At 39.7% G+C, this 13,034-nt stretch overlaps 1 protein-coding gene across 1 annotated transcript in view; it reads left to right on the plus strand.

Moving 5' to 3' along the window:
* The window catches only part of COL4A3 (collagen type IV alpha 3 chain), a 137,792-nt gene that overhangs the window by 9,081 nt on the left and 115,677 nt on the right, over positions 1 to 13,034 (plus strand). Inside the window, exons 4-5 of the mRNA XM_077761377.1 lie at positions 327 to 455; positions 1,795 to 1,934. Coding sequence (XP_077617503.1) covers positions 327 to 455; positions 1,795 to 1,934 — 269 coding nt within the window. The remainder of the gene's footprint in view (positions 1 to 326; positions 456 to 1,794; positions 1,935 to 13,034) is intronic.

The following is a 13,034-nucleotide window of genomic DNA, read 5'->3' on the forward strand; positions in this document are numbered from 1 at the left end:
TGAGAGTGTATATATATATATGTATATATATATATATATACACACACACACATATATATATCATTATCAATTAGGTCAAGATTTTTTAGTTATGTTATTTAACTTGTATGTGCACCTTTGTTTTTGATGTATCTGACTCAGTGCATATTGAATCTGAGAGTCTATAGTTTTCAGCAAATCTTCAAAATTCCCAGATATTCCTTTTTTGTATTTCTCCCTCCCCACTCTCTCTATTCCTGGCATTCTTAGGATGCATCCTGGACCTTCTCATCTTTTTCCCAGTTCTCCTAACTCCTTATATGAGGTGCCTTCTGTGTGCCATTCAGATCCCCTGGGCCCCACCTTGCCCCTGGTCTATGGGCAACGACTTTCCCCAGCTGCCAGCTTGGCCACAGACTGGAACAGCCTCATGGTTCCTCTAGACTCTACTCATGGCTCCCTGTTGGACCTTAGAGGTACAGGGTATGAACACCTGTGGGGCAAATCTTTGACCAGTGGGTGATGGGAGCCAGTGGATAAATTCTCTTCCCGCCAACAGAAGAACTGCCCTGAAAGGTAGAGATTAACCCAGACTGTCCACCATACCAGTCGTCAGCTGTACTTGAGACCAACTTGTAGCATACTCAGCTTCTGCGTCAGGAACTTCTTCCCCCGTGCCGCACCCTGTGAACCCTCCTCACACCTGTCTTTCACTTTTTAATTCTCTCTTCTGATGTTTGGAAATTTCAGTAGATTGCTGTTTCAATATATTGTAATTTTCTGTGATGAAAAAGCAAAATTCTGGATGGAGCCATTCAACATGGTTTGTAACCCCAGATCTATTAATTATCAGCTTTTAAATTTTTGTCTCAATTTCTTTATCTTAAAATGGAAGTAAGAGACTCACTTCAGGATTTTATGAGCATTAATACACTTAACACATATGTTACCATGCCTGTCACATAGTAATCAATAAATGAATCATAGTAATTCAATAAGTGTTAACTATGATTATTTTTATTCATTAAACTTGAATTTCAATGACTGTCCCAGAAGTCCTTTCTGAAGTCTAAATCTACCTGAGCTTTGGGATCTATCTGTCTTTTTTGTAGGTTTTCCCCCATTTTTTGTGCCTTTACTGATTTTACACATACTCATTTCATACTCAATCACTTTCTGATTCTTTTTCAATGATTTCAAGGTCCGGGTCTGTCCTGTTTCTTCTGTGACTATTGATGATCACATGGGGAGACAATGTGAATGAGAAGTTTGGGGGAAATAAGAGCCTCCCCTCTCATCAGTCAGCCTGCACCACCTCCTCCATTTCACCGCACTGCTCACAGATTGGGGCTGCTGTATCCTGGGAGGAGAAAAACAGCAAAGTGGTTCTATGGCTCCCAGAAGAATTGTTTCCCACTAGAATAGACCTCTGCAGTAATGGCGTGGGTGGGGGGAGCGCCAAACATGTTTCCTTTCGTGTTCTCAGGGCCACCCTCCTCCAGGCCCTCCCACTGTCTGCTTCCTCCAAACATTCTGACTTCCACTAGATGAGGTGGGGGGTCAAGGCCAATGTCAGCAAAGCCACCAGCTTCCTCTCTCAGCCGCCTCTCCCCCTCTCGGGAGAGTCTTCCTTCTTGAACATTTCTCTGGGGTTGTAGTAGCTGGTTCGTTTTCAGGCATGATTCCCAGAAAAACTGTGAATTAAATAAAATCCACCTTTGCCTTTCCTTTATAATCTTTGCCCTATTACACAGAGCACAGTGATTACTGTCTGGTGTTAACTCTGAGCAAAGCTAACTTCGTTAAATATTGCAGTTGATGAAAAAAAGAACCTCAAGCCTTTCATGTACGATTCTAAAAACAGGGCTGTCTGGTTTGCAAATGGCCTGTGGTCCTTCATCCATGTGCCTTTGACCACGGAGCAAAAGAGTTTTGAAGATCAGGAAAAACACATGGTGCTCAGAGCATTTGTGTTCTACCAAGTTTATATCTGGTCTCAGCCTAAACTTTTTATTTTATTTTATTTTATTTTATTTTATTTTATTTTATTTTATTTTATTTTTTTAAATGTTTTTATNCTCGAACCCACGAACCGCGAGATCATGACCTAAGCGAAAGTCGGACGCTTAACCGACTAAGCCACCCAGGCGCCCCTCAGCCTAAACTTTTTAATCATAACAGACTTGCACTATAGGTTATTTATCTGACTACCATTTTCAGTTTCTGAAGCTAAGGAAACTGAGATCATATCAACTTCTTAACAGGGTAGACATCTTCCCTATCAGCCCAACCACCATGGCCTTGACCAGTTACTTAATCCCTCTGAATTATCTTCATCCCTAAAAATCAGATGAGAAAGACTCTTACTCCATGTTCTGTGTTTATCTCACAAGATCTCATTGCTGGCTCTTGTCTTCTTGAAACACCCATGTCAGTCTTTCCATCCCTCTTGGGATTCCTTCTGCAACTGCCAGTTAAGGCCTCTGGTTCCAGATAGATTTTCTAGCCAAGAGTGAGTTAAAGTATATTGGCTCTATAGTTTTCCACTTTGTAGGCTTTCCTAAGTTCAGATAAAGTAAGTACCAGTGCCTGTAGAAATGTACCGTGAGCCACAACTATGAGCCATGTGTGTAACTTTTAGTTTTCCAGTAACCACATTAAAAAATAAAAAGAAAAGGTCAAATTAATTTTTTTTAATGTTTTTTATTTATTTCTGAGAGAAAGAGAGAAACAGTGTGAGCAGGGGAGGGTCAGAGAGAGAGGGAGATACAGAATCTGATACAGGCTCCAGGCTCTGAGCTAGCTGTCAGCACAGAGTCTGACGCAGGGCTCGAACCCATGAACTGTGAGATCATGACCTGAGCTGAAGTCAGACACTTAACCGACTGAGCCACCCAGGCTGAAACAGGTCAAATTAATTTCAGTGTATTTCACTTATCCCAATGCATTCCTAATTTTATCGTTTCAACATGTAATCATTGTCAGAAACACTAGTAGATATTTTACAATCTTTTTCCCATATTAAGTTTTCAAAACCTAGTGTCTATTTTGCATTTCTAGAACATCTTAATTCAGAGTATGTACATTATATTTCAAATGTCTGTAGCTACATGAGGCCACCATCCTCGATAGCACAGATCCACATAGGTGGTATCCAGATATGAGAGGGAGATCTAGTCCATAAGGTCATATCTTTGAATGGAGCATATTTTGTCTGCTTGTTTGTCATAAGAAATAAACACATGTCAAAGGGTGCTTGGGTGGCTCAGATGGTTGAGCCACCAACTCTTCATTTCGGCTCAGGTCATGATCTTGTGGTTCGTGAGATCGAGCCCTGTATCAGGCTCTGCACTGACAGCATGGAGTCTGCTTGGGGTTCTCACTCTTCTTCTAAGTGCCCCTAGCACTTGCTCTCTCTCTCTCCCTCTCTCTCTCAAATTAAATAAACTTAAAAAAAAAAAAGAAGTAAACACACATTAAACTGACAAACTACAATTAAAGACACTAAGTCAGCATGGATTGTACCTAACTATCTGCACAACTTTTCTCCAGAAAATCAAGTTAGTCAACTTTGGCCATCATGCTTAAAGCTGCGTGAATTACCACTTGTACATATTTGATTTTATCGTGCCATTATCAAAATATGAGTAAGGTGTGTATACGAAGAGTTGAAAACCAATCACAAAACAGTGAACATTTGGCAAAAGGAAAAGAGAGAAGGAGAAATACATTAAAACCCAACGTGCCACACCTTGCCTTTCAGCTTGAACTCTAAACTAATTTATCACTACAACTTAACCAAGCAAGGGGTTTAGTCTTCCCTTAAACAAGTCACTTCCAAAACCATCTGTTTTTCTTTTCTAAAAATGGTGATACTATACCTATTGCAGATAGAGTATTCAACACAATGCCCAGCTTTTATAGTCTAGCTACAATTATATTACTATTATCATTATTATTATTATTGAAATCAGGAAGGAGATAATATGACAGAGACATAGGCATGTGTCCTAGGTACTGGCGATTCACTGATAAACAATCTTCATTCCTGGCTATGGTGGGATAGCGTATCCAGGGGAATAGGGGAGAGAAACAAGACCTGTAAACAAACATATAGCTATAGATTGTGGTACCTGCTAGGGGAGAATAGGATGTGGTGATGGAGAAGGAGAGCATTCACTGTAACTAGAGGTCAATGGGGAAAACCTTTCTGAGGAACTGGCTCACATAACCCATGAGCCTTACATGGGGACTCGGGAATGTAGGAAGCGCTGAGGAACATGGTCCAGGCCAGGGTTGTCAATAGTGGAGAAAGGTGAGATGCTTCTAATTTTATGGCTTCTGGGTTGTCAAAGAATAAAACCAAGGCCAACAGAAATTTTACAAAAAGAAGAAGAAAATCCCTGGGTTAATTTAGTCACCATGCTGGAACACTAATGCTGGGCATTTTGCTAGAAGTGGGGCAGGCAATGGGAAGCAGGGAGTCAGAGGAGGCAGGGTCATGATGGTTGTGCTAATTAAGGATGGGAGACCGGTCCCTGGATAAGGTAGAATAAGTCCACAGGACTGTAGTTTTAATGTTTGCACTTAACAAATTCATATTTTAATAAAAGAGGCCAGGTAGTGTGTTTATGCTATTCACAAGTTGTTGCATTAGTAACAGATGAGTAATGAATTCACACTGCAACTTGGTAATGGGCCGACGTGTAAAGTGAGGTGCTGAAAATGTTCTTTCATTCCTGTTGACTTGTCTCTGTCATCCTCTCCTCAACCTCACTGGGACACATATGGATTTGCCAAATGTGGCTGTGAGGCCCAGGGCAAGAAGGTAAAGGTGGGCCAAAGAGCCATTGTCCCAGCTGACATTGGTTCGGGCCAGAGCGGGCTCTAATCCAGGGAAGAATGAAACCCAGTTAAGGCCCTGCCAGCAGGAGGTGAAGAGCCCCTAGTTCATAGGACCCACAGCACTTCCTGTCGCGCTGGCTAGAAAGGCAGAATGTCACAGCGGGCAGCTCCTTCCCAAACCGTCCCGACTGAAATCTGCATATTAATCAGCTCCACAGTTGATTCCTGAGTACAGTATTGTCTGAGAACTGTGCCAGCCTTGGTAAGGACTCTGGAGGGTCCCTCAAGATGCAATGGGATGGTACTGGAGAGTTTCGAAAGAACTGTGACATGATCTCTATTTTAAAGATCTGTGTGACTGTCACACAGTGGAGGTTGACTGTTCCCTTGGGAATCTAGCCTGTGACAAAGCAGGAAGCAAGTCTTGGTGCTTTTTCTCTGGATTCTGGTACCTTGGCAGTCAGAAAGAGAAATGGAGGAGAACCAGTCCAAATCAACAGAGCAGTTGCTCAGTCTGTCCCCGTTAATTGATTCAGTGCAATTAATTCAATACTCATTTATGTTCACGGAAAGGAAGGTTAAAAATCTATTCTGATGTCCTGTATATACAATATCAGTCAGGCTATCAAAACAATATTTCCACATATCATTGTAGGTGGTATATATGTGTGTGTACATATGCACACATAAATACACATTTAAAGAGTATTTGATATTCTCAGTATTTTGGTATTATTGCAGTGAGATAATGGTTTAAAAAAAGTATAATCCTCAGACCTATGTAAGATAAAATTGAATAAAGATCTTTTATGACAATAGTTTTGGGGTAAGTTAGGAATTTTCCATTTTTAATCTTTAAGATTGATGTTGACTAATTAGATTGTATCTCCAAATTCATTCCTTAAAGAAGTGATCCCAATGTTTAAAAATGAGTTCAAGTGTATTTAGAAACCTTGGGAAGATTTGTCATTATGTAGACAAAACAGTCAGGTCACTGGATTTTTTNTTTGGTATTATTGCAGTGAGATAATGGTTTAAAAAAAGTATAATCCTCAGACCTATGTAAGATAAAATTGAATAAAGATCTTTTATGACAATAGTTCTGGGGTAAGTTAGGAATTTTCCATTTATCTTTAAGATTGATGTTGACTAATTAGATTGTATCTCCAAATTCATTCCTTAAAGAAGTGATCCCAATGTTTAAAAATGAGTTCAAGTGTATTTAGAAACCTTGGGAAGATTTGTCATTATGTAGACAAAACAGTCAGGTCACTGGATTTTTTCCCACCAGGATATTTTGCTGTTACATGAACTTCTCAAGGAAATATCCTACAAGTGAGGTTGAGAAATTTATAATATTTTTCCTTGAATCTAATGTCAAAGCATGTCTGGAGAGACCCAAAACAACAATATTGTATTTGTTTGACTAGATGATAGGATAATTTTATTCTGTTTATTTATGTATAATATCAGGAAAGCTGAAGCATTCCCATGCTGGCTTTAAAAAAAAGTTTTATGTGTTGTTCAACACCTGGACAATGTCTAAAAGTACCAACATAAATGTAAAAATAAAAATTACCTATAATCATATTACCCATAGATGATTACTGATAACATTTTGGTCTATTCTGTACCACATTATTTTTTTATTCTCCTCTTCACCTAACAATGGGCTGGTGAAAATTTTCTGAGGTATTAATTATTACAAGTATCATCTCAAGATGTCTACAAAGCCCTTCATTGTAAGTTAGTACCAATAACTTTTTTAAGTAACACCTTCCCTTTGAGTTTTTTTGGTTATTTCCAATTGTTTAGAAATAAAGCTACCATGGAAACTCCTTGAGAACAAACATTTTCTAAGATCATATTTTAAATAATTTTGTGTGTAGATGCTTTCTTATCAAAGGTCTGCTTTTGTGCATTTCTGAGTAAGATAAGAAGGCAGTATCATTTGTGATTTACAGGTAAGGGTCTGACCTAAGAGAACTCATCAAATTAATGGAGGAAGTAGGTTTTAGTCTTGTGAGTTCTGGGGGTGCCTGTATGGCTCAGTCAGTTAAGCATCCGACTCTTGATCTGGGCTCAGGTCATGATGATCTCACGGTTCGTGAGTTCAAGTCCTGCATCTGGCTTTGCACGACAGCATGGAACCTGCTTAGGATTCTCTGTCTCCCATGTCTCTCTCTATCTCTCACTCTCTCTCTGCCCCTACCCTATTCTCTCTCACTTTCTCACTTTCTCAAAAATAAATAAACTTAGAAAAAATATAGTTTTAGAATTGGGAGTTCTGGTTATTTCAGCTCTTCAGTAGGACTCTTTCTCACTAAAAACTTCTCAGATGATTGAAAAGGAGTGTCATATGTCACTTTACTCATTATTTAAATAACTAAGCACTATTTGAGATAGGATGATTGTTAAAATGCTTTGGTTATTCGGAAAGAACTGATTTCTGAAACTATGCCCTTTTACAATCAAAACATCAATGAAATACTTTCACTTCCTGTGGTCTTACTCGTCTCTGCAATCTAGAAAGAGCTGTATGTATTTCCATGTTGCTTGCCCTACTGGCCTCCTGGAAGACATGCGTTAATGTCTTATTCATAACACACGTGGATCCAACTCTTGGCAGGACCGTTGGAATTAGTAGTCCTCAATGAGTGTTTTTGGAACAGGACCAACATTGTATTTTCAACACTACAACTAAAAAGGCAATAAAGAATTAGTAGATTCTTGAATCCTTTGGCACAAGAATAAAAACAAAGCATTTATTTTCCAGGTGAAATGTTGAGTACATCATTCATTAATTCAGCAGGATGCTGAGAACAAAGGTAGATAAAACCCAGAAGGTCCATCCTACCCTCACGGAGCATGCCACCAAATGAGGGCTTTAGATAAGGATACAGGCAATAACAAGAAAGTTAGATATGCTATAACAGGGTACATATGGGAAAGCAAATGTTGAGTGGAGTTGAGAAGGAAGACTAAAGATCGGTTAAATGTACAGAAGAGTGAACACGTGGGCGTTATGGTGTAACAGCCATAAGTTGTGGAACAACAATGGAGCCAGAAAGTGCAGGATTCTGGTGGCTTGAAAGCACAGCTCATCTTCAAAGAAAAGTACTTAAAACTATTGGGGTGAGGGCAGAAAGCAGCATGTACAGTTACTGGTAATACTTGGATCGGCTTCCAGCTCCACCCCTTTCAGAGCCCATGTTAGCGTTTAGGTAGCAGTAGTAGGTAATGTTACACATGCCGACGGGATTATCTCTTACGTTGCCATGTTAGGCAAAAGCATTCCTGCAAACCCTTCCCGATAGTGAAAAAAGACCCTAAGAACAGTACTGTATCTGAAACCTCGCCAGGTAAGTTTCCTACTGATTGCAAGCTAGAGTACAGGCCCGTGCAGGAACCGACGTTCCCTAAGGCCGCGCGTACGCTGGAGAAAACCAACAGGTAGATGTATCAGCTCTGCATGTGCCTGTCCTGTGCCCATGGACCCTCAAATCTTCTCCCCGCTGTGACCTGCTGAGGCCTCTCAGAGACAAAGCATTCAGAGCCCATGTGACCTGAAGGAGCAGCATCCCCAGTGCCCTGGAGAGCAGTCATGGAGGCAAGAACATCCAGAACACCCCGCCATTCAAGAGAGATCATTCAAGGCAGCAGTATGCCCTCCCCCCACCCCCATCCTATGCCAGAAGAAGGTCACTATTGTGACAGTTTGGGGCAAGTCACTTGAATTCCAAGACTCTCCATTTCCTCCATCATAAAACGTGGTAGATAAAACCTATCCCTCCTCTTTCCAGAAATAATATAATTGAACACATTTTGCATTGTACAAATGCCAAGTAGTATTGAGACAGGAATGAATTTCAATCTCAGCAAAGCAATAGTCCAAATGTTTCTTATACTCATTTAATTCTCCTGTTATTTTGTGACTCAGTATCAACTTCCTGGAATGTATTAAGGAGTATCTTCTTTTCAAAAATATTATTCAGTGCATTCTTTGCTGCTGGTATTTTCTAATAACATTATTTGGAAGCATCAGCAGAAATGGCATCCTCCCTGAGCACTGTCCCCGTTAAAAAATGAAGAGTGTATTTACCTTACACCACCCCATGTAAATACTGATGCTAAAATTCGTCCAGTGATTCCATTGCTTTTATGGTGACTTGCCAAATACCTCGCCTAAAACACCTGTTAGTTATAGAGATAACTCTGGGTAACATTTAATACTAAAAATTTGGCCCTTTCTTATCTTTCAAGTATAGGCTTTTGGGCATAAGTTTTCAAGAGAAGCCATGAACCAGCTCTGGCATACAGCCTCCCTCAGATTCCACTAATGTGTAATCGGCAGCAACAGGGTTGAAAGTGTAAATTCACTTGGTGCACATTCACCGAACACCTGCCTTAAGGACAGTACACTATGCTGAAGACACTCCCAGAATATCCTTAATTTTTTTTTAATTTTTTAATGTTCATTTATTTTTGAGAGAGAGTGCAAACAGGGGAGGGGCAGAGAGAGAGGGAGATACAGAATCCGAAGCAGGCTCCAGGCTCTGAGCTGTCAACATAGAGCCAGAAGCAGGGCCCGAACCCATGACCTGGGAGATCATGACCTGAACCGAAGTCACATGTTTAACCAACTGAGCCACCCAGGCGGCCTTCCAAATATCCTTTAAAGAGGATGGCTCCTGGGGAAGTTTGATAATGAAGCCACTGGAACTAATGATCAGATTAACTGAGCAAAAATACTTTTTCTATGCTGATCTTTTTTTCCTAACAATAAAAGTAATATATGCCCATTTGTGAACATTCAAGATATATAGATAAGCATATTTTTATAAAGCACTCATAGTAAAAGAACCTAGGGGTAGCCAGTGTAAATATTGTGGTATATTTTTATAAAAATGAGATCCTACGATATAAGGCATTTTTGTGTATACTTTTTTGACATTATATTATTTCATTAAACATCTTTTAAAAATGATGGCGGGGCACCTGGGTGGCTCAGTCAGTTAAGCATCCAGCTTTGGCTCAGGTCATGATCTCGTGGTTCATGGGTTCGAGCCTTGCGTCAGGCTCTGTGCTGACAGCTCAGAACCTGGAGCCTGCTTCAGATTCTGTGTATGTGTGTGTCTCTCTCTGCCCCTCCCCTGCACACATTCTGTCTCTCTCTGTCTCTCAAAAAATAAATAAACGTTAAAAAAGATTTTTTAAAAAATGATTACATACTTTTCATCATGTTTATATACCATGTTTAGGTTTTTTTAGCCTAAATTTTTGATATAATAAACAAAGCTATGATGAATTCTTGCCCATATATCTTTTTGTAATAGACTTATATAATAAAATTATTCATTAGTCAGCTGGTATGATTTTTTATTATTTTTTTTAACCACAGGTTCTACTTGTCAAGTGACAGACACAGTTTTAATACTAGTAAGCAAAAAGAAAGCAAAATCATGCCAAATCCTATCACGGAAATATAACTAGAGATAACATTTTAATATATATTCTATCATCTTTTTTTTACTTAATCCAAAATATGATTTGATGTATGATGTGAGCCCAATTTAACTTTTTTAAATTTCCCGAACTAGTCAATTTTGCCCACATTATCTTTATGATAATCTACCCATTCCCCCATTGACTTCTAGTGATCTCAGCTCTGCTCAAAAATGAACCAAAAGAATATCTTGGATAGAGCCGGGGTTTTCTTAGAACACAGAACTGAAGATGAGATGCGTGGCTAATGGCCACAAATAAAATATGGATTTTGCCAGTTATTTTCTTTGTTATAGACCTAGAGTCAGTCTTGCATTAGATAAAGACTCTCGTCTCAACCCGCTCACCATTTCACAGTGCCTTTTCATCCCTCACCCTTAGCTCCAAATCTGGAAGGAGATAGGCTCAAAGACCCACCCCCACTCATTACCATAGGGCACCTCATTGGTTTTAAGCCATTCCAGGCATTTGGAGCATTTCTGAGCAATGTGCCTAAGAGCGAAAAAAATTTTTTTCTCCCAATACCACTCCGTTTATCTCCTCTTGCTTTCCTCACCCATTTTTATGACCTTCCAGCAAGTGACAGTTGGACTTAGAATCTCTTAGACTTTTTTCTAGGTTTCTGGAAGGCCAGTCTGCCTTAAACCATGCATCGAAATTAAACTAGATTGATTTCCCTACATCAAGTTGTGCAGTAACCTGGTAAGCATGACAGTAAAACCTCAGTAGATTGGATAATGACTGCATTATAACCTCAGAAGCAAATACAGCCACAAAAAAAAATCAAATGGAAATAAAGAAAAGACCTTAAGGCTCACGATTTTGTAAAGGAGGAAAATGTTGGGAATTTTGACCTACACCTATTGAAACAAAATGTCACCTGGACCCTTTTGAACCTCATCATACATAGGACTCCTGAACTTTGTGTCTAATCAGGTTAGCACGAGTGCAAAGTGTTTAACATGTTCTGATATAAAAACAGAAGACGAATACTAATTACTCTTAACATCCCCCCGCTAACACACTGTAAATGATTTACTTGGGAATCTATTTCAATAAAGTTCACCTTCAGGAAGTAGCTTCATGAAAACCAGACTTGTTTTCACATTGAAACTGCTGTGCTTTTTCATTTGGATAAATCACTGACTTGCTCTAAATAGAGTGGGATCTTTGTTGTTGTTATTATAAGCTTTTCTTGGCCTAGAATTTTCCTGTTTATTCACTATGAGGAAGAGCGTGCTTTGTGTTTCCAACACAGGAGTGGTGGTTCCTAATCCAATAGGCACGTTGAAGGGGATGATCTACATCCGAATCACCACGACGAGCTCTGTCCCCTATGAGGTGATCCCCAGTGGTCTGTATCAGGGGCTTTCTGGAGAAGTACAACTGAGCACAGCTGTGCATCAGAATAAAATTAAGGGATTCTTAATTACATTCATATTTTCTCCCTGAACTCTTAAATCCATCATTTATCACCATCTTACTATGAGGACCCTTGGCCCCTGCAAAACTTTTTCACAGAGACAAATGTATTTGAGATGATAGTTAGAAAGTCAGTCTTTGCATAACTCATGCCACCCAGAATCCTCTGCGTGGCCCTGGATGAGTTGGTGAACTTTGTTTTCCTTATTTGTAAAAAGAGGATAATAATATAAACCTATAGGCTCATATATATGATAATAATTAAATTCAATGATGTCTGTAAATGCTTAGCAGCGTGCCTAGCATGTTAGGTGCTCAGTAGGCATTCGTGGTGGTGAAGGGTGATATTGGCCAGTATTTCACCAAAGCTTCATCTGGCTTCTACCTACTAGAACCCAGCAGTCAAAAGACTGTACACTTTGCTTTACAGTCTCTTGTTGTACAACTGAGAGATCAACCAGGCTATTCATTTTTTAATATGAGATCCTGATGATATCACCAGGTCTTTGTTTTAACTTTTTATTTCAGTTTACCAACAGGAATAAACATAAATTAGAATCGTTCCTAATGACATTGGATTCACAGACATTGGACTTTTTGAAAGATTTGACTTCTGAACACACGTGAAGTAATTTCCGCGTAAATAGATTCTTGAGTGTTATGCACTTCCAAAGGAAATAGAGTGGTTCTGTTTGTTTGCTTGCTTGCTTTGCCATTTTTTTAAGATTTGGAAGTACATATATAAACATCTTGGATGGTTCTGCTTAAAATAAGCATTTGGGGCCAAAGAGCCAGGGATAATGTTACCAGCATAAGAACAAGGTGAATCTGGGGAATTTCTGAGAACCTGTGGCCCAGGAACATCTGAATGTTCCCAGCAGAGACCAGACCAAAGTAGTGGGTGGGAATAAGGGAGACACAGATCAGAATTTTTTTTTTTATGTTTTATTTATTTCTAGGAGAGAGAGAGAGACAGCATGAGCAGGGGAGGGTCAAAGAGAGAGGGAGACACAGAATCGGAAACAGGCTCCAGGCTCTGAGCTGTCAACACAGAGCCCGACGCGGGGCTCGAACCCACGAACCATGAGATCCTGACCTAAGTGAAAGTCGGACGCTTAACCGACTAAGCCACCCAGGCGCCCTGGGAGACACAGATCAGAAGGCTCATTAGAATTCATCAGACTTCAGACTTTAAGTCAGGCCAGGTAGAAGATTGACTCAAACTTGGTGGTTATCAAATCTGGCCAGAAGAACCTAAACAAAGAGGAGACAGTATGTCTAAG

The sequence above is a fragment of the Crocuta crocuta genome, unplaced genomic scaffold, assembly GCF_008692635.1.
Source record: "Crocuta crocuta isolate KB4526 unplaced genomic scaffold, BGI_CrCroc_1.0 scaffold516, whole genome shotgun sequence".
NCBI classification, from domain to species: Eukaryota; Metazoa; Chordata; class Mammalia; order Carnivora; family Hyaenidae; genus Crocuta; species Crocuta crocuta.